The sequence below is a fragment of the Euprymna scolopes genome, chromosome 20 (genome assembly GCF_053919585.1).
Source record: "Euprymna scolopes isolate OS-2025 chromosome 20, ASM5391958v1, whole genome shotgun sequence".
NCBI classification, from domain to species: domain Eukaryota; kingdom Metazoa; phylum Mollusca; class Cephalopoda; order Sepiida; family Sepiolidae; genus Euprymna; species Euprymna scolopes.
The window spans coordinates 91,132,309-91,158,143 of NC_136501.1; the positions used below are offsets into that span (position 1 = coordinate 91,132,309).

The following is a 25,835-nucleotide window of genomic DNA, read 5'->3' on the forward strand; positions in this document are numbered from 1 at the left end:
TTTGCAGATTCTACCAAATTCCTCTGCCAATTTTGTGTCTAAAGGCTTGAAATTTTAGATGTAGGTATCTTGGACATGGGTAAAACTTTGTATTTTGATTTGAGACCAAAATAAATGTTACGGGATCAAAATTGCGGTCAAAGTTTAAAAAAAAAATTGACCTCTGTGGTCTCTACAAAATTACTCAAGAAAAATTTTGGTCTAAACATTTGAAATCTTACATAAAGTGTATTCACACGTAGGGCAAGTTATGAACAATACATAGGGCCCGAGCAGAGCCTGGCTGAACTGCTAGTATATATAGTATTAATAAAATAAAAAATGAATTTGTATAGCTTGTTTCACTATTGTGTTAATTTGCTTCAGTTTGTGTTGATCTGTTAGACCTTTGCATTGTATTGCAGACTACAAATGACCTTTATAAACACACAAGTCAATGCAAACTACATTAGCCTATTATATTCATTATTTTTAAAGAATATTTAGGTAATAATGACAACTATTTTATTTTAAGGAAAAAGATGGCAATTTCTTTTCTTTATACTATTTGTCCTGATATACATTATTTAAAAAGAAATATCATTGTTAAAAATAAACTATACAGATTAATCTAGAAAGCTCCATGGAATTTTAACAAGTCCCTATAGTTAATAATAATTATTAGAAAGAATTGGAAGTGATAGTGGTTAACGACACAGACAGATAACCTGGGTGTGCAAAGTTCGAATCCAGCTTGTTCCAAACAAACACTTTCATTTAGGAATATTGGCAACTTTTGGATGGCCCCCTCCATTTCTTTCTAGAAAGAATTCTGACTAGAAAGATATCAGGGAAACCAATGCCAACAATAATAATCTAATAATAGTTATAATAAGAAGATATATATTTTTTTTGCAGACCATCTACTAGTTGGCAAGTTGTGAATAAATCTCAATAGTGATAGGAGCTTTCTATCAAGTCTGAAAGTGACACAATTTTCAACGAACGAGATCGGAGATGCGCCGATATACAACTCCTGCTCTCTACCAATCAAAGTTATGACAACAGGACCATTGCCAGCACTCTCAAAATGCAAATCTGAATAACAGGGACATCTCAGGGGGATGAAAACAAAGTTTCCAGTCACAGATATGATCTTTGGTGTGGTTTCAAATGAGGGCTACATTATGCCACCTCATATCTTCGAAGTTGGCTTGAAAGTCAACACCAAAGTTTACCTGGATGTGCTGAAGAGTGTGGTGATTCCCTGGTGCAATCGGGTGGCCCTTGGCAGACCCTGGGTGTGGCAATAGGACTCGGTGCCGGTCCACAAGTCTAAAGAGACGCAGCTTGGCTTCAGAATCAGTGCTACGACTTCCTCTGACCTGAACCCACTGGACTACTTTGTTTGGTCATATGTCAAGAACATCACCAACATGACCTCTCACAACACCAAAGCCAGCCTGATTGTTGCCATCCACCAAGTATTCGCGGAGCTCCCAACGTGCTTGTGGAAAAGGCATGCTCCCAGTTCCAAAACCATATCGAGGCGGTGATTGAAGCTGAAAACAGCTACACTGAATAGATGTCAGCTTTACTACATAATTAAGTTACCTGAATTGATTTTTTTTAATACAAGTTTTCAAATAGAGGTATAGTGTTGTTTTCTTAACGATGGCACTTTTATCTTTCCACCTTGTATAACTTCCTATGAACAGAGATAAAGATGAACAGATACATTAAACGAGAATGGGAGGTGACGGTGGCTATGTAGTTAATGATACGGACTGATCACCTGGGTGTGCCAAGTTCAAATCCAACTCGTCCCACATAATCACTTTCACTTAGAATGTTGGCAACCTTCACATGGTCCCATTTCTTTCTAGAAAAAATTCTGACAAGACAGATATTGTGAGGAAACTAGTGCCAGCTACGAGATGTCTGATTTATAAGATATGAAGGAAGGAATTATAAAAACTTATAAGCTCTAAAACTATTAGTTAAAATTACAGCAAATATGATATGAAGAGCTCTTGGAATGCGATATATTATAACATTAATAATTCTAATTAGGATCTGGTGCCATCACATTAAGCTGTCTGAAGATATTGGCTTTCTAATCTAAAATACATCAAACATTAATATCATTGCTTTTTTATTTCCTTTTCCTTTGCAAAACTCAGTTATATTCTGCAAAACCAGAAACGAAAACAATTTCTTTTAAAAAACAAAATAAGCAAACCAAACACCATGAATAAATATTTGAAGAATAAAACCTTTTTTCCAAAATGATCGGATTTGGAATTAAATAACTCGAAAATGGTTGATATGCTATAAAACGAAGCAAACCAAATGACTAAGGATGCTTCCTTTCCGTCACAAGAAGACGGCTAAAAATCTGAAACAATGGCTGACTTTATGATGTTTTCATGTTGAAGAGACATGGCCACCTTTTAATGGATAACAGCAGCGTATGTTATTGTCAGTGGAACCAGCACACATTGGCAATCGCATAAAGCATAAAATTAGTCATTAAAATTAGAATTTCTTGTAAAGAAGGACATCGTATTATTTTTGTTAACAATTGTAAGTGTATCCATATGAATGCTTGCCCACCTTCTCCAGATTGAAAATAGATAAATAAATAAAATGTAACAATGAGAGAGGAAAGGAAGGTGAGAAAGATAGTGAGAGAGAAAGAGAGGATGAGAGAGAAAGAAAGAGAGAGACGACAAGAGAGAGAGAGAGAGCGAGACAAGAGAGAGAGCGAGACAAGAGAGAGAGCGAGAGAGAGACAAGAGAGAGGAAGACAAGAGAGAGAGAGAGAGAGCGAAGACAAGAGAGAGAGAGAGAGAGAGCGAAGACAAGAGAGAGAGAGAGAGCGAAGACAAGAGAGAGAGAGAGAGCGAAGACAAGAGAGAGAGAGAGAGCGAAGACAAGAGAGAGAGAGCGAAGACGAGAGAGAGAGAGAGAGAGAGCGAAGACGAGAGAGAGAGAGAGAGCGAAGACGAGAGAGAGAGAGAGCGAAGACGAGAGAGAGAGAGAGAGCGAAGACGAGAGAGAGAGAGAGCGAAGACAAGAGAGAGAGAGAGCGACGACAAGAGAGAGAGAGCGACGACAAGAGAGAGAGAGATGTGACGAGAGAGAGAGAGATGTGACAAGAGAGAGAGAGATGTGACAAGAGAGAGAGAGAGATGTGACAAGAGAGAGAGAGATGTGACAAGAGAGAGAGAGATGTGACAAGAGAGAGAGAGATGTGACAAGAGAGAGAGAGAGATGTGACAAGAGAGAGAGAGAGATGTGACGAGAGAGAGATGTGACAAGAGAGAGAGAGAGAGATGTGACGAGAGAGAGATGTGACAAGAGAGAGAGAGAGATGTGACAAGAGAGAGAGAGAGATGTGACAAGAGAGAGAGAGATGTGACAAGAGAGAGAGAGATGTGACAAGAGAGAGAGAGATGTGACAAGAGAGAGAGAGAGAGATGTGACAAGAGAGAGAGAGAGAGATGTGACAAGAGAGAGAGAGAGAGATGTGACAAGAGAGAGAGAGAGATGTGACAAGAGAGAGAGAGATGTGACAAGAGAGAGAGAGATGTGACAAGAGAGAGAGAGATGTGACAAGAGAGAGAGGGATGTGACAAGAGAGAGAGGGATGTGACAAGAGAGAGAGGGATGTGACAAGAGAGAGAGGGATGTGACAAGAGAGAGAGTGATGTGACAAGAGAGAGAGTGATGTGACAAGAGAGAGAGTTATGTGACAAGAGAGAGAGTTATGTGACAAGAGAGAGAGTGATGTGACAAGAGAGAGAGTGATGTGACAAGAGAGAGAGTGATGTGACAAGAGAGAGAGTGATGTGACAAGAGAGAGAGATGTGACAAGAGAGAGAGATGTGACAAGAGAGAGAGATGTGACAAGGGAGAGAGTGATGTGACAAGAGAGAGAGAGATGTGACGAGAGAGAGAGATGTGACAAGAGAGAGAGAGATGTGACAAAAGAGAGAGAGATGTGACAAAAGAGAGAGAGATGTGACAAGAGAGAGAGAGATGTGACAAGAGAGAGATGACAAGAGAGAGAGAGAGAGAGATGACAAGAGAGAGAGAGATGTGACAAGAGAGAGAGAGATGTGACAAGAGAGAAAGAGATGTGACAAGAGAGAAAGAGATGTGACAAGAGAGAGAGTGATGTGACAAGAGAGAGAGTGATGTGACAAGAGAGAGAGTGATGTGACAAGAGAGAGAGTGATGTGACAAGAGAGAGAGTGATGTGACAAGAGAGAGACTGATGTGACAAGAGAGAGACTGATGTGACAAGAGAGAGACTGATGTGACAAGAGAGAGACTGATGTGACAAGAGAGAGACTGATGTGACAAGAGAGAGACTGATGTGACAAGAGAGAGACTGATGTGACAAGAGAGAGACTGATGTGACAAGAGAGAGACTGATGTGACAAGAGAGATGGACGACAAGAGAGAAATAACGAGACGACAAGAGAGAGTGACGTCAAGAGTGAGAGATAACAAGAGAAAGAGAGATGAGAGAATGATAACACGAGAGAGGGAGAGAGATGAGAGGAGATAACGAGAAGAAGACAGAGAGGTTAATTTTTACAAGAAACTTAAAACAGTCCAGCAATCAGACAATATGAATTTTTTTTTTGAAATTTTTAAATTCTAAAACAAAGTCATCATATGGATAAAGAAAAAGAAAGAAGAGGGGAAGAGACAGGTGCTAAATTGATAAATATTTTAAACTGTTTATTAAAAAAAAAATGTTAAAAAAATAAAAAGACACAAACAGTTTTATCGTTACACTTCTTAATCACAAGAGATAATCACATTTTTCTGCGCACACTTTCGTTTTATGAGTGAATCCAAAACTTTTGATACCAATTTGATGACAATTTGAGGAAAACCTTTTAGAATATCTCTAAAATGGGCACTCATAAAAATGAACACCAGCTAAATCATATGGCACACGAACTACCCTTCTATGTCATTCAGCAAACGAAAATCTGATTGGTCAATTTAACCAATCGTAAAGCAAACAAAGTAAAATCTTGGCAGTAGCACAAAGGAAGATGGAGGGGATAATGTTAGACATCACTCTAGAAGACAGAAAGACAAACATATGGATCTGCCAACAAACAAGAGTTATTGACATCAAAACTGCCATCAAAATATCCAAACACAGATGGGCAGGGTACATAGCCAGACAACATAACAGATGGTCCACCAGGACAACGGAATGGACACCTCATAAACATAAGAGGCCAAAGGGTAGATCAACAACGAGATAGTGGGACGACCTGATTCAACACATGGGTCCCACATGGCACAGAGTTAGATGGCTAAAGTCCAGGGAGAGGTTCCTCATTGAGTGATAAAATCCTTTTTGATGATGTTTGAAAACAAACAAAAATGTGATTGGTCACTATCAACACAGAGTATTTTGGTGACTTTCATCAACTCTATTATTTGGAATGCATGCAAAGTTTTGTCGAAAGTCATGTTTAAAAGGTAAAAATGATAACGTTGTACAATAGAGTAATGAAAAAACTTCAGAAATGAAAACTGAGCACAAAATAGTTGAGAAATTAAGGATTGTTTCTCAGACACATGGTGGAGGTCAGAGATGATCGGACATGTCCTGTATCGCTCACTCACTATTCAAGTTTATCATTTATGTTCCCTCCACGGGGTTTAAACACTTTCTGACTGTCCTTATGCTAAGTCTCCAGTAATCACAATTGTAGGGATTTATAATGTGATATCTTATGTTCACTGTTAAACTTTTTACTGATTGCTGGGCAATTCTAGAGCAGGGTATTTAACAGCTGGATGCCTTTCCTATTGCCAACTGTGACATTTCCAGTAGTCCAAGATCTCTACATTTGATGTGATCACTTGAATCTCGTACATCCTTTGCCGCAGTATGCAGAAATGGTACATGATAAAGCACAATGCATAACATAGCATCGCATGAAACCAACGAGAAGTACCGTCTGCATACCCATACACTGATAAGTCATACAAAGCTTAGATTTTCAAGAGTTCTCACCAAGAGCATCAGCTACTACTGTCCATTAGGTCAGGTTCCCAAGGGAGGCAGGACAAGGCCTTGTGTTGTGCACTTGTATCAGCAGGAAGATGATGGTGGCCAAGTGGTTAATGACACGAACTGACAACGTGGGTGTGCCAAGTTCGAATCCAGTTTGTTTCACAAAAATCACTGGTGCTTATGCACTTGTTACAGTGCTATGTTTTAAGAATAGTATTTTCAAGTTAAATTCAAGTTTTATGATATCTTTTTTTTTTTTTAGTTAAATTTTTAGATGGAAGCACAGAATAATTACAAAACGCCTTCCCCATCGTAAGAATGGCTTTTTAAACATTATTTCAGCACGGTAACATATATGCATAAGTACCAAATCACTTTCACTTAGGGATATTGGCAACTTTCATGTGGTCCATCCTGTAAGTACCCAATGTCTTTCTAGAAAGGATTCTAACTAGAAAGATATCAAGGAAACAAATACCAACAATAATCATCTGACTGATACAAAATGAATGAATGATGCTCAGCAACCTGCACCAACCTGTGCTCCAACAGTGTTCAGAGACGACAATTGTCAAAGCCAAACAGAGCTGGAAGCAAAAAATATCATAGACTACTACTACTACTACTACTACTACTACCACCATTCATCTATTAAGTAATCCATTTTGGACAAATAAAAATCTAAACAGATGAAATAAATTTTATAATTGTGCATCTCATGAGTGTAAATGAATATATAGCGCACAGTTGATGCAGACAATTTGATGTACATCCAATTACTTATGATGCAAACAAAGTGATAACAATTATTAATTGGTTCTGCGAAACATTGCCTTAAAAAAGAAATTACTTTTTCTAAAATAAACAAATTTCAATTTTTGACTCTTGACTATCATCCACTAAATTTATTCTCTACCAATCCTATTCCCTGTGAGATTTACCACAACTTGTCAAGTTTGGTAGAATGGTTTCTATCAAAAGAAAAAAGGGAGCGAAAAAGAAAAAGAAAATATGTACAGAAAAATGGAAGAGAAAATCTTTTTTTTCATTCTTTTTTCTTTTTAAACATTTCTTTCAAGTTAAATTTTGTTTTACAGAAAAAAATTGCATTCAGTTCATATCAAATTATAGATTTTGAAATGTGATTTGAGTTGAGCATATTGTCAATAAAAAAAAAAAGAAAAACAGTTTTCTCATAATTCTTAAATACTATGGTTTCTTAAATGATCTGTGATTAAGCGTGCATGTGTGTGTGTATATATATATATATATATATATATATATATGGTGGTGGTATAAGATGACATCTTCACGTGCTTGAATTCAATTGTTTTGAGGAGGATGCCTATAAACACTGCAATAAGTAAGCATTTCTTTATTCTTATGTTTTTGCAAACTTTGAATATCTCCATTTTCTTTTATCAACATTTTTCTTCACCAAATTCTTTTCCATTCCAAGAAAAAAAAAAAAAAACATAGCAAAATAATATTTCCAACTGTTTTCTGAGAAACAAGCATTCATCTCTGATGAGTTGTTTGGTGAGTTTTCGCTATTCAATGAAATGAAACATGTGTAAACTGTACTTCATAAAAAGTTGAATAAAATATTATGAATTGAATGCATCTTATGGTTTGGAATGATGACTAACTATATATATATATATATATATATATACACACACACACACATACATACATACATACATATACACACACACACAAAGAGATAGATAAGCAATTCCAATGCAGAGATGCAACAGATACACACAGATAGAAAACAAAATAAAACAGATATAAAAGTAAAATGAGTTTTTGGTTTCTTTCCTTTTATTACGATTATCAATTGCCACCTAAACTTAGGGTTAATGTTAGGGGTTTAGGAATGGCATGTCTTTGTCTTCAAAATGAAGTAAATTCCTGTAGAAACAGTTTTAAATGAAGAAGGAACTGGGAGGAGAGGAAGAGAAGAGAAAAGACAGGCAGAAGAGAGGGTGGAAGAGGAAAGCAAAAGAGGAGAAGAGAATAAGAGAAGAAAACAGTGAGGAGAGAAGAGAAGAAGGGAACAGAGAGGCAGAAAAGGGAGGGGTGAGAGGAATGGAAAAAGAAAAGGGAAAATATATATATATAGAGAGAGAGAGAGAGAGAGAGAGAGAAAACTTAATATTTGATTTAGTTTATTTCTTAACTACTTATATTTAGTGTTAATATTTATTAGTATTCAATAGTTCACTTTTTTGCTTAACACTTTTTTAAACAAAAATCTAAATACAACTGTGTGGGGGAAGGGGGAGGATCTAAAATAAGAATTCCACTAAGTTTTTTTTTTTTTTTTTTGCTATTGAAATGAAATTATCCTGTAAGAAAAAAATCATCACATGGTCATTAATTTTTAAATGTATATTTTAAAATTATTATTTTAGAGTGCATATCAATTTTATTATTATTAGTAGTAGTAGTAGGGATAAGCTCCTTCTTCTTAAAAAATGTCCTCATGGTTTGCGTCTTAAATTGCCTCTGATAAAACCCAGTGCAGTTCTTAGCCTTCTTATGTAGCTTAGCTTCTAATCCTGGCAAAACTGTTTATACTAACTGGAAGAAGAGGCAAAAGCGGTCCCACTGGCACCTTAAAACCAGTCACTTTGAGCAAGTGGGGCTAGTCAACTTTGGATAGTAGCTCACCTAGGAGAAGGTAATTGATTCAAAACCTCTACTGCCTTGCGGGATTACTCTATCAGGTGAAAGACTAAGGAGTATATCCTGACAAAAAATACGAAGATGGAGTTCCTAAGGTGGTTTGACTTTATATTGTCATCACTGGCAACGTTTGCGGTGCGGTTAGAGCCAAGATGTATAGACTCTGTCTTTCCCTTGGATATTCTAGCTTCATGGAGAGGGGTGGGAACTGTTGCACAGGCAACAGCTATCCTTTCATATCATCCTGCCCTGGCTATGGACCTCCACTAGGCAAGAACTGCCACTCCAGAGTTCGACTATGCAGACATTCTCGATGGGATGTACATATAGACACCAGAACTACATGATCGTCTTCAGAGACGGGCGGTAGCTGATAATTATATATATATATATATATATATATATATATATATATATATATATATATATATATATATGAGAGAGAGAGAGAGATATTACTTTTTGTCATAATATGCAATCAAAATGGGTCAGTGGGTATTCTCGTGAAATAACAGAAATTGACACCACGCTGTTTGCTCATTAAAGCTAGGTCATTCACAGACGAGTAAATTGAATGTAAATAAAGAAGTACTATATAAGTGCAATTAAAAGTTTTGCTCACCCTTCTCGGAGTAGGAGTTGTGGTACCAGAGTTAGGAGCTGAGGATTTCTTTTCGGACGTCTGTAAAAAAAAAAAAAAAATAAATAAATAAATAAATAAATAACTTTTAATGAACAAGCATGCAAATTCATGTTTTTCACTTAAAAAATAAAGTAGGTTTTGAATTAGAATAATCAAAAAAAATCTGATGAAAGAAGCCACAGTCGATTTTGCCTAAAGTTAACATCTTATACAGCCTAACATCACAAATGCATTTGAGAAGTTTTGTTATCACACAAGCAGAAAGACCAGGCATATAATATCAACAGTAGGTTCTTTGATATGACAGGGAAACTTGAAATGAATGCTTCTGTTTAGAACACAATTCAAGCATAATACATGACTTTTTCATTTTAAACTTTAATTCAAGCCATTATATATAACAATAATTTTATAAAATCAACAGTAGATTCTCTACAGTGCAATGTAGACTACAATGTATTGTGGAGTAAGTCACTGTGGGGAGGCATGTGAAGCTTCGTCCCGGTGCACCATGATGGGTCCTCAACTAGAGCAGGCAATCAATTGGATTGAAAAATAATTTGATTGATGACAATAAAAATATGTAAGTGTGAAACATTCATTGATCATCATTCAATTGCAGGCAACATTGGGTCTCCCTGCTAGTATGTATATACTAGATGTTTGAGCTTGTTAAAAACGGGAAAAAAGTTATAGCCTGTTGACTTAAACTGAATGTTTTATGCTAAATTACTGGTTGAATATGGTTAAATTTGTTCGCATTTTTGCATTAAAAAAATAAATGATTAAAATAAGATAAAAACAATATGATAAAAACAGAGGCGGAAAGACCTTAATACTCAATGACGTTTCACCTATTTAATGCAGGATTTTTCAAGAGTAAAATTTGAATTTTACGATATAATTATACCATCTTTAAACAGAGCAGATACTACCCTTGGATGCTAGCCAGAAGACCAAGAAGGTATATTTTAGTTTCATATACGGAACAAAAGCAACAGAATTTTTATTTTATTTTTTATTTTTTTTACATTGCGTCCTCTGTGATCAGGAGATCCTATTTATTAAAAAGAAGAATAAAAGGTGATAACATACTACGAACATTAAAGTATTAATATATAGATACGCTAATTTAATGTTCATAGTATGTTATCAACTTCTATCCTCCTCTTTAATAAATAGGATCTCCCAATCGAATAATTTATAATCTGGAAACTGTGATACACGTACGTACATTAAAGATCATCATCATCATGATACAGTCCTTCATAGCTAAAGATGACTAGTCAGGGTCTCAGTGTTTATCCTACAGTGTTGTAGCATTCCCCGCTCAGTATGGAAAGTTTCTCCACAAGCAGTGCATGGATATTCATCAGGGTTGTACCTTTGGTAATGTTTTTATTCAGACCTGGCCTTTATTTTTGCCTCTATTTCTGCCTTTCCTTTGTGAAGACTACTGCGCCAGCAACTTCATCCTGCTGCTAGCTCTTACCAATTTTTCATACTCATATTCATTGCCTTTAGATGGCGCTTAAAGTTAAAGATTCTAGGGAATTAATATATAGATTATGATTTTTTTAATACAACGCCAAGAGCCAATCATCATAACGAAATTATAGTATCGAGATAAATGCAGAACATAATAATGATAGGATATACAACGTTAGAAAGATAGCCATTGCCGAGGAAAATATCATTATTGAGTGTGATTCAGATAATCTTCATCAAATTAACTCTTGTGCCTGACTCACCACTGCAAAAGTATATGAATGAATGAATATACAAACAAGTATAAAAAAATGTCCGAGAAACCATTCATAGATTTCTTGACCAAAAATATCCGAAAATGGAAGATTTAATTCACTACTGCCATGGTAACGAATTCTAAGAAATGATGTAAAAAATTAAACTATCTATGATGAAAGTTAACGACTGTTGCGTGTTGGGATGACTTTTGCAGGTCTGTCAGAAAAGGTCAGGATAACCCGCAGAGCAGCTAAGTGGGTCAGCAGATGCCGGTGTTCCCCACGCACACAATTTTAAAGTTTCTTCCTATTATCAACCCATCTGCAAAATCTTGTTTTTAGCTTGAGAGATGAATTTGAGTCTGACACAGAAGGTTTATTGTTTATACAATAAATGTGGGATATACACACACACACACGTACATATTATTATATATATATATATATATATATATATATATATATATATAAAGAGCAAATAGTTAATAGTTAATAAAACAAGTTAAAAAAAAACACTTTGAAAAAGAGTTAAAAACATATTTAATCTGAAAAGGAAACACTTAATAAGTGGATAGTCCTTAATCATTCGATAATTTACCTTTCACCAGACTATCCATTCACGTGAAATCACCTTTTTCTCCACCATATTCCCTCTGCTTCACTTTTTGCTATCAAGTAAGATCTTTGACTTACTAGCAATTTCATCAAATACTTTTGTATGCAAAATCCGATCCCGCATTTTGCTAATTCCTACCCTCTGATGAGAAGGAAAGTATTTCTTTGAAACTCCGCGGATTAAGGACTATCCACTTATTAAGTGCTTCCTTTTCAGATTAAATATGTTTTTAATTTTTTCAAAGTGTTTTTTAACATGTTTTATTAACTATTTGCTCTTATTATAAGCTCTATCTCCTATTTGGTTTTATCGAGGTTTTACATCTGGTTGAGATTACTTTATAAACATTAATTCTGTAATATTCATAATATACTTTAGTTTTACCATCTTGGATCATTTTGGTAAATTTAATTGTAATTTTTATTATATATATATATATATATATATATATATATATATATATATACACACACACACACACATGGTAGCCTTCTTCAAGCTTGACAGACCTGTGCATAGATTTTTGTGGCAAGAGTTGCGCACTCTCCTTAGTTGGCATTGTTAAATACCAGTGACAATTGAATACTTTACCAGACTAGCACAGCAATCATGACTAGAAACAATGCCAAGATAAGCGGAGAGCACATACAACATCTAGAATTCCCAAATGACCACCCATATATATATATTATATGATGATCATATTGCTGTGGTTTCCTAGATGTTAATTTAATGAAATTTCACTGTTTATAAAATAGTGCTCAATAACGAGTAGATGTGTATTATTGGATAATTTTTTTTGTATAAACACGGACAACCCGCCCGACCTTGCCCAATCATAAAATATGCTTAATTATGACATTTTAATTTATGCATATTTCATATTTAGCGTTATTATAGAGCCAATACTCTATTGATTATTATATTGTACCCAATATATAAAGTATGCTCTCCCCCACTGCATGGCCAAGTCGTAAAACCTGTTTAAATATATTTTAATTAATGCAGATTTCGTATTCATTATCATAGAGCCGATTGTCTATTGTTTATTATATTGTACCCTATATACAGTAGCAGTGATTTCAAAAGTTTAAAAACATAAAAAGAAATAACTTGGGTGCCATCAGCTAGAATCAAAATCAAAACACAGTTCTCCAGACTTATTTCTTACCGTCTGATCTAAATCCATAAACATACAAAAACTTAACTAACGTTGTTAAAGATATAAATGTATATTTGCGCATGCATAAAAATAACATGTTTAATCGACTTATGCCTGCCAAGTTACAACCTTTTCCAATTTTGACCCTTAGCAGATATTTTTACAGACTAAAAAACAAGCTGAATGTTTCACAGGTCCATGTCCCATGAATATTAAGTTTTAAGTATGTAGACCAAACATTGACATACATACATACATGTTTCAGCTGTGATTTATTTTAAATCTTACTTCATCAGACCACCAGTCAAAACTCTTCAAATGCAAACGTAAAAATCCCTTTTTTAAAATGTTTTTTTTTTTTAAGAAGAACAAAGGTAAGGAAGGTAAAAAAAGAAAGGTAGAGGAAGATGATTGCTGTGCTAGTCTGGTAAAGTATTCAATTATTTATTCATCATAATTCATATCTCTACAATTATATAAATGCAACTTAGTGTGTAAGTGTGTGCAAGTTCGTTCCTTATAGACTCTGAAATGGCTGAACAGATTTTCTTTAAAATTTACAGAACTTTAGTGTATAAGTCTGAGAGTGATCTTAGTTAAGTTTTGTTTCAGAATGCCGATAATCACCAATAATCAAAACCGTTATTTTAATTTATCTATCATCGGTAAAACCATTTTTTCCATGTCGTCGTTTAGCAAGTATGATAGAACAACAGGCCGTGAAAATTCTACTGTGGGTAAGTTGATAGCGTGATTTTTTTTTTATTTTTTTTTTTTGGCATGACGTGGTCTGTAGGTTCAAACTCCACACGTAAATTTCTTAATGTTTTTTTTATTTTTTTCGTTAACTGCAAAGAATTTTATAAGACTTGAAAATTTACGTGTTTTTTGTTTGTTTGGATTTTTTTTTTTGCATGACGTGGTCTGTAGGTTCAAACCCTGCATGTAAATTTCTTAAGTTTTTTTTTTTTTTTTTTTTTAACTGGAAAGAAGTTTATATAAAATAATTTTATAAAAGAAACAGGAGGTTCTCTAGAGTGCAATGTAGAATAACATTTTTTGCACTAAGTTTCTGCATGGAGGCATGTGAAGCTTCCTCCCGAACGATTTCACAAATTTCGATGACAATAAAAATATAAGAGTGTGAAATAGGTGTTGATTATTATTCAATCCCGGGCAACATCGGGTAACCCTGCTAGTATATATACAATTCTATCTAATTCATTTTGATAATCAAACCATAAAATATGTTTCATCCTTATAGGGAACTCTTTATACTAATTTATTACCTAGTTATAAATTCTTTAAAGTATGTGTAAATATAGTTGATTTACAATGTTGTATTCGGAGTGCATTTATTAGGCTTTAACAGTCAGATTATAAAACAACTGAGAATTTGAAAGTTTGGTAGTGCTACTTCAATTTTATAGAGATTAAAACAGTATTTATATCTTAACGATAACTTGTTACAATTTTAGAACTATTTGGTTCGATTAATAATTTAATTACCAAACGATACTGGAATAATTTAACTCCCAAAGTCATATTTAAAAAAAGTATTGAGTCAAGTTTTTGCCGATTCGTAAAGAGATCATTTTAAACGATTGTAATTTATTTTTATGTACATTGTTATTAGTTAAGCATATCACCATGATTAATTTATAACTTTTTCTTTCACATTATCAAAGCATCATTCCTAGTTTTATATAATATTCGTAACCATGTTGCTCCAAAAACGATCTTCCATAGTTAACAAAAAAGAGTCATCTTCTATCATGATAATGCTGGTTCCCACACAGTACTACTGACCAAATATTTCCTAGGAGAATTTGCTTGCCAAACTTTCACACACAAAAAAAATACTCGACTAGCTACAACCACTATATACGATTTTCCCCAATCTTTATACCTATATCTAAACACAAATTCCATGAACAAAGCTTCTTCTCCAGAACTGCCAGACTGTGGAACACTGTTCTGCTGGCCTGCTTCCTAGTTGAATACAACATAGTAACCTTCAAATCTAATGTAAACAAATTCTTGTTGAGCCGTCCGCATAAATAATCAAATTCTATTCAATTTACACTATTAATAATTATTAAACTACCACCATGCATTCATCAACCCTTATCCTCGAGTGGCCTTCGAGCCTTGATAAGTGGTGACTCCCAAGTAAAAAAAAAAAACACTTACTCCAATCCACATATTCTCCCTGACCTAGCCCCCTCAGACTATCACTTATTTTGATGATTACAAAACCATTTAGATGGTCTTTGGTTAATATCGTGAGGGGAGATGGAACAAGTTAGATTCGTATTTCAAAGAAACTGAAGAATTTTACAAATGAGGCATTTATAAGTTTGTTGACACACGGAACCAAGTTATAGAGAGCAAAGGTCGTTATTATTATGAATAAAAATTTTCAAAAACACAGTCTTATTTTTAAAGATAGAATTTTGCATTGACCTAATATTTTATATAAAAAGAGCATAGTAAAAAAAAAAAAAAACTGTAAACAAAATAAAATTAAAAAAAGAATCTTGAACAATGCTAGGAGATACAGTTATTTTAATTTATATAATTATAAAAATGGCAGGCATCCTTGCTTGCTTGAATCTTGTCTTCAACGATTGGGTGATTCCATCTTTTAAAAATGGAGGACAGACTTGTTTGGTGAGGAGGGCGGCTAGTCTCCCTGAAGGATTAAAAACAAGACCTTCCAAAGGGCGAATGAACTCTTTTTCTGGGTCAACAGCCAACTAGCACCGTGTATATTTGTGTGTGTGTATACGTGTATTGGGGTAGAGAGGGTTCCCGTAAGCCGTGGTGAAGGCAACCTTTCTAGGAGAAGCAAATCTCTGATTTAAAAAACCATAAAGCGGAAGACCAGTACCCGCATTAAGCTGGTCTGCAGTTTAATTTGTTGCTGGCTATCTTGCTCTTGCTTGTTGCTGGATCTCAACATTTTGAACCGAAAGAGAGACTTAGCTGTCATACAAAGCTAAGACTCTGTAAAATCATCTTTGTATAGATACTCCCTCAGGCATTTGGGCTCATGGACTTTAAGTGTCTGAGGGAGTGACACTCGTCTGACAAGACGTTGCAATCATCATATATATATATATATGCGTATGGCCGTGGCTCAGAGGCTAAAGATAGAGGGTGGAGATTTATATGTTTTGGTTTCGATTCTAGCTGATGGCACCTGAGTCATATATATATTTTTAGTTTTGATCTCACTACTTTATATTGCACTCAATATAATAACTGATAAAGAACTGTCTCTATAAAAATAAATATGAAATTTGCAGGAATTAAAATATATTTAAGCATATCTTACGACGGGGTAATGCCAAGTAGCCTGCTAGTATATATATATAAAAATGTCTGACTTGTATTTATTTATTACACTGTTGTATCAAATATGCAAATATTTGTCATTAGGGAAAAGAAAACCAACCCAAAAAACTTGTTACTTTTGAAAGATTCTCATTCAGACACCTTTGGTTTCAATTACAACTTTTTTCTTTTTTTTTTTTTTTTTTTTTTTTTTCGCCCGTTTTAGCAGAAAAATATTCACCATCAGCAGAAAAATATTCATCAGATCCGATTGCAAAACTCCTGGTCAAATTGCACAAAAAAAAAAAAAAAAAAAAAAAAAAAAAAAAAAAAAAAAATTGTGCTCGCAATTTTTTTTTTTTTTTTTTTTTTTGCTCAACCAACACCCTTACACACACATTTCTATTTTCTTTTCCGCTTTCGCATCACAGGTTCAAGCCTGCCTGCCTACTACAATTTTTTTTTTTTTTTTTGCTCAACACACACGTCCAATACCCAGGCAACGTCGGGCACTCAGACTAGTAAAATATAAGAATAAAAAAAATGATCCACCCATACAACACCAGGTCTCTGGTGTATATATGGTTTTCATACAAGTTTTATACATGAATGGATAAAAGTCCTAAGTTATTCACAATTGTATTTCAAGTGTCGTGGAGGATTAAACCTTCAATTTCCAGAAGAGTGTAACTTACAACTGAATTTTATGAAGTCATTTATCCACTATGCCACAATTCTTGCATCAACAGAATATTGTGAAAATAACACTCAAGATGAGAACAGTAGTCCAAATAATCTGAATAATCCGAATAATCAATCTTCATCTCAAAAATTGAAAAATGTAATATCAGTGGATTCTATAAACATATACCCATACCTAACTTTATATATTACAGACACAGATGTATGTACGCATGGCAGATTTTATTATAATGAAATTAAAAGTAGACGCCAATATCTGAACAACCAATTCTGTTATTATTACCATATTTTTACTACTATGAATAGAGAAATAACGTCTGTGGCCTAAATGCAGCTCTCAACAGGAGGGTGATTATAAATATATAATTAGATACATATGTTCCTATGTATTTTTGTTGAGTGTTGCATGCTACTTTCATAGTAGTTAATCATAATTCCATTTGTCTGAACCTTTACTCTTCTTTGACGCAATAGGTGAGATAATGCCTGGGAGGAGCAGGCTTTCATAAGCTCGGATTTTGTGAAGTTGAAATGAATAACTTATACATTCCTGTGCCTGTTTTACAAGTAATCTAATGTGCTCTGATGAACTCATAGCACTTGTGCCCCCTCGATGTACATACTCCCGGCTAACCTGATAAACAGCAAAATCTTACCCTTCACTGTTGAGGTCCCTAGATGCTAGAAAGCCCTTTACTCTAATAGTTTCTTCCCTCAGATTGCTAGACTTTAAAATTCCCTGTTTCTTGCTTCCCTGACTGTACTAACCTGCAGAAGTTTAAACGTAATATAAACAGACATCTCACTGCTCAACTTCCCACAGTCTGCAGTTAGACACGACCCCAAATAGTAATCCCATACATTCCAAGCCGCAGTATACCTTGTGTTGAGGTGAAAAGGAGTAAAAAAAAATAAATAAAATAAATAAATACAACAAAAGTATGGTTTCATTACTGCAAATACTTAAATAAAAATTGTTTAAAATTATAACATTCTTTAAAAATTAATTTATAAAATTATGTTTGAACGAGAGTTGCCACAGACAGATGATATATAATCTGATAATTTTATTATAATAGATGATTATATTTAGAGATATACAGTAATAATACTAGGATAGACTGAGAAATGGTTATTCAACCAATAAAGTTATGTATATGAGCCGGACGCAAATACGTTTACTTCTATTAGATAATGTTGCAATATTTTTTATATAATGGGAGGATATGGTTAATAAAAATGGAAGGTTCTACTTATAGAACTTGGTGACAGGAACTGACCAATCAAATGGAGCCATGCTCTGCTAGCAGCCAATCAGAAACTGGAATCACTCAATAAAACACTGGATATTTTAGAATTCCCAGACATAACTTTTCGTGTTCGTACGAAAAAAAATCTTGCTCTTCGTCTGCAAACTTTTACAGTTCAAGACTTATACAGATGAGCTAGCCACTAAAAACTCTTTTTCATCTCAGGACTTATACAGATTCTGACTCTTCTAAAATTAAACATGGCTTTCGATTAAAAAAATAATATTGTTACAAGCTTGGCGATAATACAGACGAGTCAAAACTGAAATCCACGATTCTTCTTCATCTTCTATATTCTTTGATTCAAATATAAATTTAGTGACTTTTTTTTATAAATAATAAATATTGAATGATCATAAAGCAATTATTATTAATTTCTTACATTCTAATTAATATTTCCATCATTATCTACAATCCTTGTATTTAATTTTCTTATGAAATACTAACTGGCTGCTCAGCATTGCCCAATTATAAAATATGTTTAAATATATTTTGATTCATGCAGATTTCATATTTATTATTATAGAGCCAATTGTCTTATATATTATATTGTACCCAATATATAGTATTGACATCAAAAATAGTAAAAACGATAAAAAAAAAAAAACAATAAAAAAAAAAAGTGATTTGGATGGCATCAGCTAGAATTGAAACCAAAACATGTAGCGCTTCATCCTTAGTTGTTACCATTTGAGCTATTGTCAGATAACTAAAAGAAAAATTTTTTTTTTAGTTAAAAATGAACCCACTTTAATGTATAAATACATATTTGTGCATGTGTATAATAACGCATTCAATTGACTTATGTCTGCCAAGTTCCAAAAAGAGATAGACTGTTCATATGTCTATAGGTTGTAGACAAACAGTTACAGAGTTGATTGAATACATAACCTTCTTGGGGAAGCTAATTGAAACAAGGCAAAAACTATATGGTCCCTCGACTGATGCCTTGAATTTTAGGAGAAAAATAAAAATTAACCCCAAAAGGTGTGTTTTTCACCCCTAAAACACCCTGGGGCTCAATCCCCAGAATTTTCCCAGGGTCAAATATTACATTTCCATGTGATCCTGCTTTTGAGTAATTTTCAGCGAAATCTAATGGTTGGAAAAGATTCTATGCCCCAGAAAAGTACTTTTTTGGGGTCATTTTAACCCCCTGGATGTGCAACCAGAATTTTTATAAAAAATTTGAGAATGTTACATTTCCTCCTTTTGGTAGTTGTAACTTCATGCAAAATTTCAGAGAAATATAATGAGAAATATAATTGAGAATTTTGGGAACAAATGGACAAGGGTGAATTCTAAGGACCAATCATATTCTTTTGTTACATTCTGTGTCCAACATTTTGACAAATCGGTTTCACTTTTTAACATGAAAACATTAAGAAATGTTAAATTTCATTTTGATGTTATTTTTTATGATGCTTGACATAATTTCATTTCTCATATTTGAAATTTGTTTTAGGAAGATCTCAAATTCAGACTTCTAGCTAAGTTTGATGCAAGGAGTTCTGATTTCATTTTTCAATTGGTATGCAATAAACAAAAAATAAATGATATGAGAGAAATAGAGAGAGATAGAGATAGGAAGGAAGACAGAGAGAAGAGAGCGTGCAGAGACAGAGAGAAGACAGAGTACAGAGAGAAGGAGGAAAGAGAGAGAGAATAGAGAGGGAGAAAAGAGACAGAGAGAGAAGAGAGAAAGAAAACAGAAAAGAGAGAGAATAAAAAAAGACAAAAGAGAAAGAAATGTGCAACGAAAGTTTAAAAAAAAAAAAAAAAAAAAAAAAAAAACCAGACCGAGAACAATGGCCGTGATCAATAAACAGAAATGGACTTGATAAAAAGGAGTCATAATTTCACTTTTTTTTTCATAGTATCTCTCACTTCACAACAAAGCAGGCAGACACATACAATATCAGCTGCGTCTCTCTTCCACACATACTTTGGATTATTTCATGTCCAAACACAACACTTATTGAAAACAATTCATTATATATGATTAACTGAACACTACTCATAGCTGGAGGGAAACATTTTCAGGTTCATTCCTTTCCCCAACAGCATTAATGCATAAATGACACAAATAAATCCAACTGAGTTTGAACTTGCCAAAAATCGATTCCATAGTCCATGAGAGCATACATTTGTCAATCAGTCGCACACAATAAAGCCATCAGTTTGATGAGAAATAATGCAAAATCTATAAAGAGGTTCTTAGATATTTAAACTAGCTAAGAGGTAAATTGTAATAAAAGCCATGGAAATATATGTTACTAGCAGGAAATTATAAAAAACTAACAATTGAAACACCTAGAGGTAAACTAATCAGAAAGGACCAGAAAGGAAAAAAAAAAAAAATTCCTTTTAACTTAAAATCCTAAGTATTAATAATAATGAAAATAATGAAAATAAATTATTAGGGATGGAGTGGTTGATGCTTTAATCTAAAGGGCAGTTGTCTGTATGTTTGATTAAAAGTCAAAAACAATAAAACAAATATAGACGAAAATTGGTATTCTGTTGATTGGTGTTGCCCCGAATGAATAATATTTACGATTTAGGAAAATTTATTCATTCTTTTGGGAGTCAACTAAGCTAGTTTTTGTCAGGGATGATTGTTTTTTCAGTGTTATTATGTACAAATTTTGAAAGAAAATACTGATTTGTAGTGGAATCTATTATATTAGGAAGAGTTTGTGTTTGCATGGCTAGCTAGAGACGAGTGGGATGGAAAGAGGAGTTTAGGAAGCGGGAGTGGTAAATAAGGGTGGAGGAAAGAGAGACGAATAGAGAGAGGAAGATCGAAATTTTAATAGAAATGTTACACATTTGCCCAGGGCAACACCAGGTAGCCCTGCTAATACACAATATCACAAAAGAATAAATCATCCAACTGGTGTATGAATGAACCAAATGCAAATGGATTCTCAACTTCTGCAAAAATTGATCAATTCTGAAGTAGAACCCAATTCAGAATTACTTACAAGCCATGAGTTAAGGCGTTTTAATTAGCAATTTTAGGAGTAGGAGCACGGAAAAAAACAAAAAACAACTTTGTTCAAACTCCTGAGCTTAACGTTCACAGGGAACAGGAGTTGGAACAGATCCATTGAGGGCATTGCCAAGGCTGCTGCAAAGAAGGTAGGTTCTCTCTACCATGCGAGAACGTTATTCCCAAGAACATCCTATACATCTATAAGGCCACCATTCACCCATGTACGGAGTATTGTTGCCACATTTGGGTTAGTGCATCTGTTACTAGTCTCTCCCTCTTAGACAGGCTTCAAAAGAGAGTTTCCAGCCTAATAGGTCCTGAACTGTCAGCTAGGTTTCAACCTTTGTCCCATTGATGAAATGTTACATCCCTCTACTTGTTTTACAAGTATTTCAATGGCATCCCCTCGACATAAATACCTCCCGAGAAACCCGACAAGCAATAAAATCCCATCCCTACACAGTAGAGATCTCCAGGTGCCAGAAAGCCTTCTACTCTAATAGTTTTTTCCCTAGGACTACTAGACTTCCGGGTTCCTGCTTCCCTGACTGTACTGACATGCAGAAGTTCAAGTGTAATGTAAACAGCCATCTTGCTGCTCAACTCCCTACATAGTATCCCCACAAATTATGTCCCCCTACATCAAAGTGGCACTGTGCCTTGTTTTGGATGAAATGCAATAAAAAAATTTAAAAAAAAAATAGAAAAGAAAAAAAAACAGTTCCCCACCTTTCTTACATTCGAACTATTAAACTCATGTTATCCGTATTATTAAGATTCATCGGACTACTGTTCTCATATGGAGTGTGATTTTCACAACGTTTCGATCGATGTAACCTCTGACCTTCTTCAGGTGTTTATCTTGTCGCACTCGAGAATGTTTTTGTCGAACTCGGGAAGTTGGACGGAATTTCGAGCGAAACCCTTTATTTACCTCACGGGGGTAGTGTGCTCTTATTTTGCTCGAAATGCCGTCAAAATTCCCGACTTTGACAGAAACATTCTCGAGTTCAACAAGATACATCTGAAGAAGGTCGGAGGTTACACTGACCGAAATGTTGTAAAAAAATGACACTCAAGATGAGAACAGTAGACCAGTGAATACAAATAATACCAATCCTCATCTCAAAAATTCAGATATTAAATTCATGGTTATACAAATATTGTTATCACGAATAGTATGATAATAATCAAATGCAAAATCCATAAACGAGTGCGACACAAATATCACAGTTTCTACTTGGAGGGGGTAAGGGAGGGGAATACACAAAAATGTTGGTGGCTATCATGGATAGCATGACTCATTCACAGCCATGCAAGAAGACGAGGAGACTATAAAGAACACCTGATATGAAGTCATCTAGGTTGCCATGGTTTCATTAATAGCAATGAACAAAGCTGAGCAACATAAAACTTATTTAGATTACTGTAATTCTATCAAGATTTCATTATATCTATATATATAAAAGTGAGAATGTGTGCGTGTGTGAAGACACTTCTCAACCTATATACTCAACAAATTTTTTTTTTAATCTAAATACTTGAATTTAAGTATATAGGGTATTTAGACATGTTGACAACTTTTTAATACGTTTTTATCCGGAAAAAAGGGCGGGTAAGAGGTCAAAATTGAAAAATTGCTATGTGAGGGTTATCGGATTTTTATCTGTTTATCAACTGTTTCACGAATGTGCATACATGAATGGTTCACATGACAGAGTCCTTATGTTAAGAATAAGTAGGTTTTAAAACACTTTTAAAATCGAGTCAAGCTGGCCTAATGGTTATCATACTTGAATCACTCTTTTTAGGTTTTGGCTTCAATCTCAGCTCCAGTATTTTTTTTTTTTTTTACTGACAAGAAGTGAGCTGTTTAAAAAAATAAAACAACAACATAATACTCACAAGCAATAGGGGATTGTCTCTATAATAATATGAATTAAAATGTCATATTTAAGCATATCTTATGATCAGGCAATGCCAGGCAGCTTGCTAGTATATAACTGAAATTATATAAAAAAATCAGAAAAACCTTATACGGATTAATTTGTTTCAACGATGTATACGGTTTCATCATGGGTTAAACAATTGATGAAGACAAGAATTAACATCGTTAAAACAGCTTAATCCGCATAGAGATTTTCTAATGTTTATTTAATTTCACCTATATATGTATTGAGCACTTTGGAAAAAATGTTTTTCTTTTTAGTTCAATGCATTGGAACTTATATAAGTCTCACCTTCTTGGGTAGAGCACTGCCGTAAATCTATCTCACTCGCTGCTTAATTGGGTTTAATGCAAGGCTCACTGTTTATTTGTAAATAAATAAGCAGCACAAGCACTGTAAAAGCAGTGCGCGAGTGTTTATTTAAATGGACATTTGATGAGGTCGTTTGCGAGCACCAAACCCCGAAGTTAGAACTACTGACTATAGACTCGATGGTTGTAGGTTCAATCCCTGACTTTGGGAAAGGTGCTGGTCTAGCCGCACTTATGAGCTGTGATACAGCAAAACAGTACTGTAAATTTGTGCCTAATTTCCGATGCCAAAAACGATTCGTTTAATTATCTTTTTTCATTTGATTTTGTTTAAAACAAAATTTTCCACTGTTAATAATAATAATAATAATAATAATAATAATAATAATAATAATAATAATAATAATAAAACAATATTTATTTTAAACTACCAATAAAGCTGAAAGTTTTATTCATCCCCAAAAGTGTATTTTTACATTTGAGAAAATATATGCACAATTAACATGTGTCTTTATAATAATCAGGAAAAAATAATTTTATAGTTAAATATTTAGACATTTATTTAGAATTGGAATCGGTAATTGCACTGGAATCAAGAAAAATATTAAAGGCATCCTCTCACTAATACATGCATAGACACATGTACAGCCTACATTAAAAAAATGACAGAAAAACAAATCTTCATTTGAATTGATGTGAAAAAAAAAGAAAATGAAAGAGAAAGAAAGCTGCAAAGTTTTAAAAAGGAAAGAAAAATCCTATGAATTGGTTTAGAAAGTAAGAAGAAAATGGAAATAGATCTGCTTTCTCAATTCCTCTTGAAATAAATTGCTTTTATATATATATATATATATATATAGTAAAACCTCTAGATAGCAAAGATTCTGCTTACAGAAATTTTCAACTTATTAAAAGTGATGTAAAAATATTGTTGTCCCTGTATACAAAAAAATTTTCAGAATAAGAAAGATACAAGATACAAGTGACAGAAAGGTTATTTTTCAGCCACCTAATTCTTTGAAAATATTTTTTAAATTCGGGTTCATTCGATTTAAAATTTTTAGTAATTTTATGAAAATATTTGTTGATTTTTACTTAGAAAACTTCTTTTTTTTTTTTGAGGGGGGGGGGGGATTTGAATTTATTTTTTCTACTTATCACTCCATAAACGAAAATTGAAAAAAAAAAAAAATAAATAAATAAATAAAAAATTAAATGTATGCATTACAATTTTCACCTCATTTGAAGAATATAGATTGAATAAAGAGTTTCTCTTTGAATTTTTATCATAAACTCTCTGATTAAAAGAAATAGCACAAAAGTACAATATTTGAATTTGAAAATATTTGATACTTTTGTTACAGGAAATTTTTTTTCCAAATGAAACCGTCATTAGAATTTAAAAAAAAAAAATGTGGTGCAATTATGGCATGAAAAGAAAGTTTTTGATCTTTTTTGGAATGATCATCTTGAAAAGGTCTTGAAATAAAGATGAAACATTAATGAATAAATAAATCGTTTTTGTTTATATATATATATATATATATATATATATATATATATATATATATATATATATAAAGGAAAGATAGTTTGCTTGAAGCATTGCTGGTAAACAAACATGTAAGTGTATAAGAAGGATGTTAACAATGTAGAAATCCGGGATGTGAAGTGACATATGAACAAAAACAGACAAATAAACGTGTCAGTTTAATGCAGATAACAAACGTTTTTAGCAGACATACAAACACAGCAGTGACTGAGAGTGGAGGATCAATATACAATTAACTACACATTGGCCTTTATTATAGAGCGGGTGATTTTATTTATTTTTTTTATTAAATGTTGAAACGAGATTATTGTTTAAAACAGAGATGCTGCAAGAGGCATAATAAATATCAATTTTGCAACATCGAATGACCTTATATCACAGTGCTATGTGATGTAAACATTTGAGTGATCAGTCAGCTCTCAACACAGGATGACATCAATTTCTGTCCAATTGCATCCTCATCCTAACAGGACAGATGTGATTTAAACCATAGCAGATTGTCTAAATTGAGATAATCACATCAGATGTTTTTATGTGGAAGTTATTAGCAAAAAAATTCAGTGAAAAAAAAAAAAAAAAAATGATACAAAAGAGGACTACGTCTGAGCCTGGCAAACTGTTCCGTTAAGCCACTAAACGGATTAGTTCTATCTCCCCCTCATCTCGCTCCACGTCTGCTTCTAATCCTTAGGTAGATTTTGTATAGTTAACCTAATCTAACAAGGTCAGGTCAAATCAAATGCATAAATGGAAATGTATTTTTAATAACTTCTTTCT

At 33.7% G+C, this 25,835-nt stretch overlaps 1 protein-coding gene across 38 annotated transcripts in view; it reads right to left on the bottom strand.

Moving 5' to 3' along the window:
* LOC145241638 (uncharacterized) overlaps positions 1 to 25,835 on the bottom strand; it is a 530,026-nt gene that overhangs the window by 119,837 nt on the left and 384,354 nt on the right. For all 38 annotated transcript variants that reach the window (XM_080104769.1, XM_080104766.1, XM_080104764.1 and 35 more), the window contains one exon: positions 9,354 to 9,413. In XM_080104769.1, coding sequence (XP_079960895.1) covers positions 9,354 to 9,413 — 60 coding nt within the window. The remainder of the gene's footprint in view (positions 1 to 9,353; positions 9,414 to 25,835) is intronic.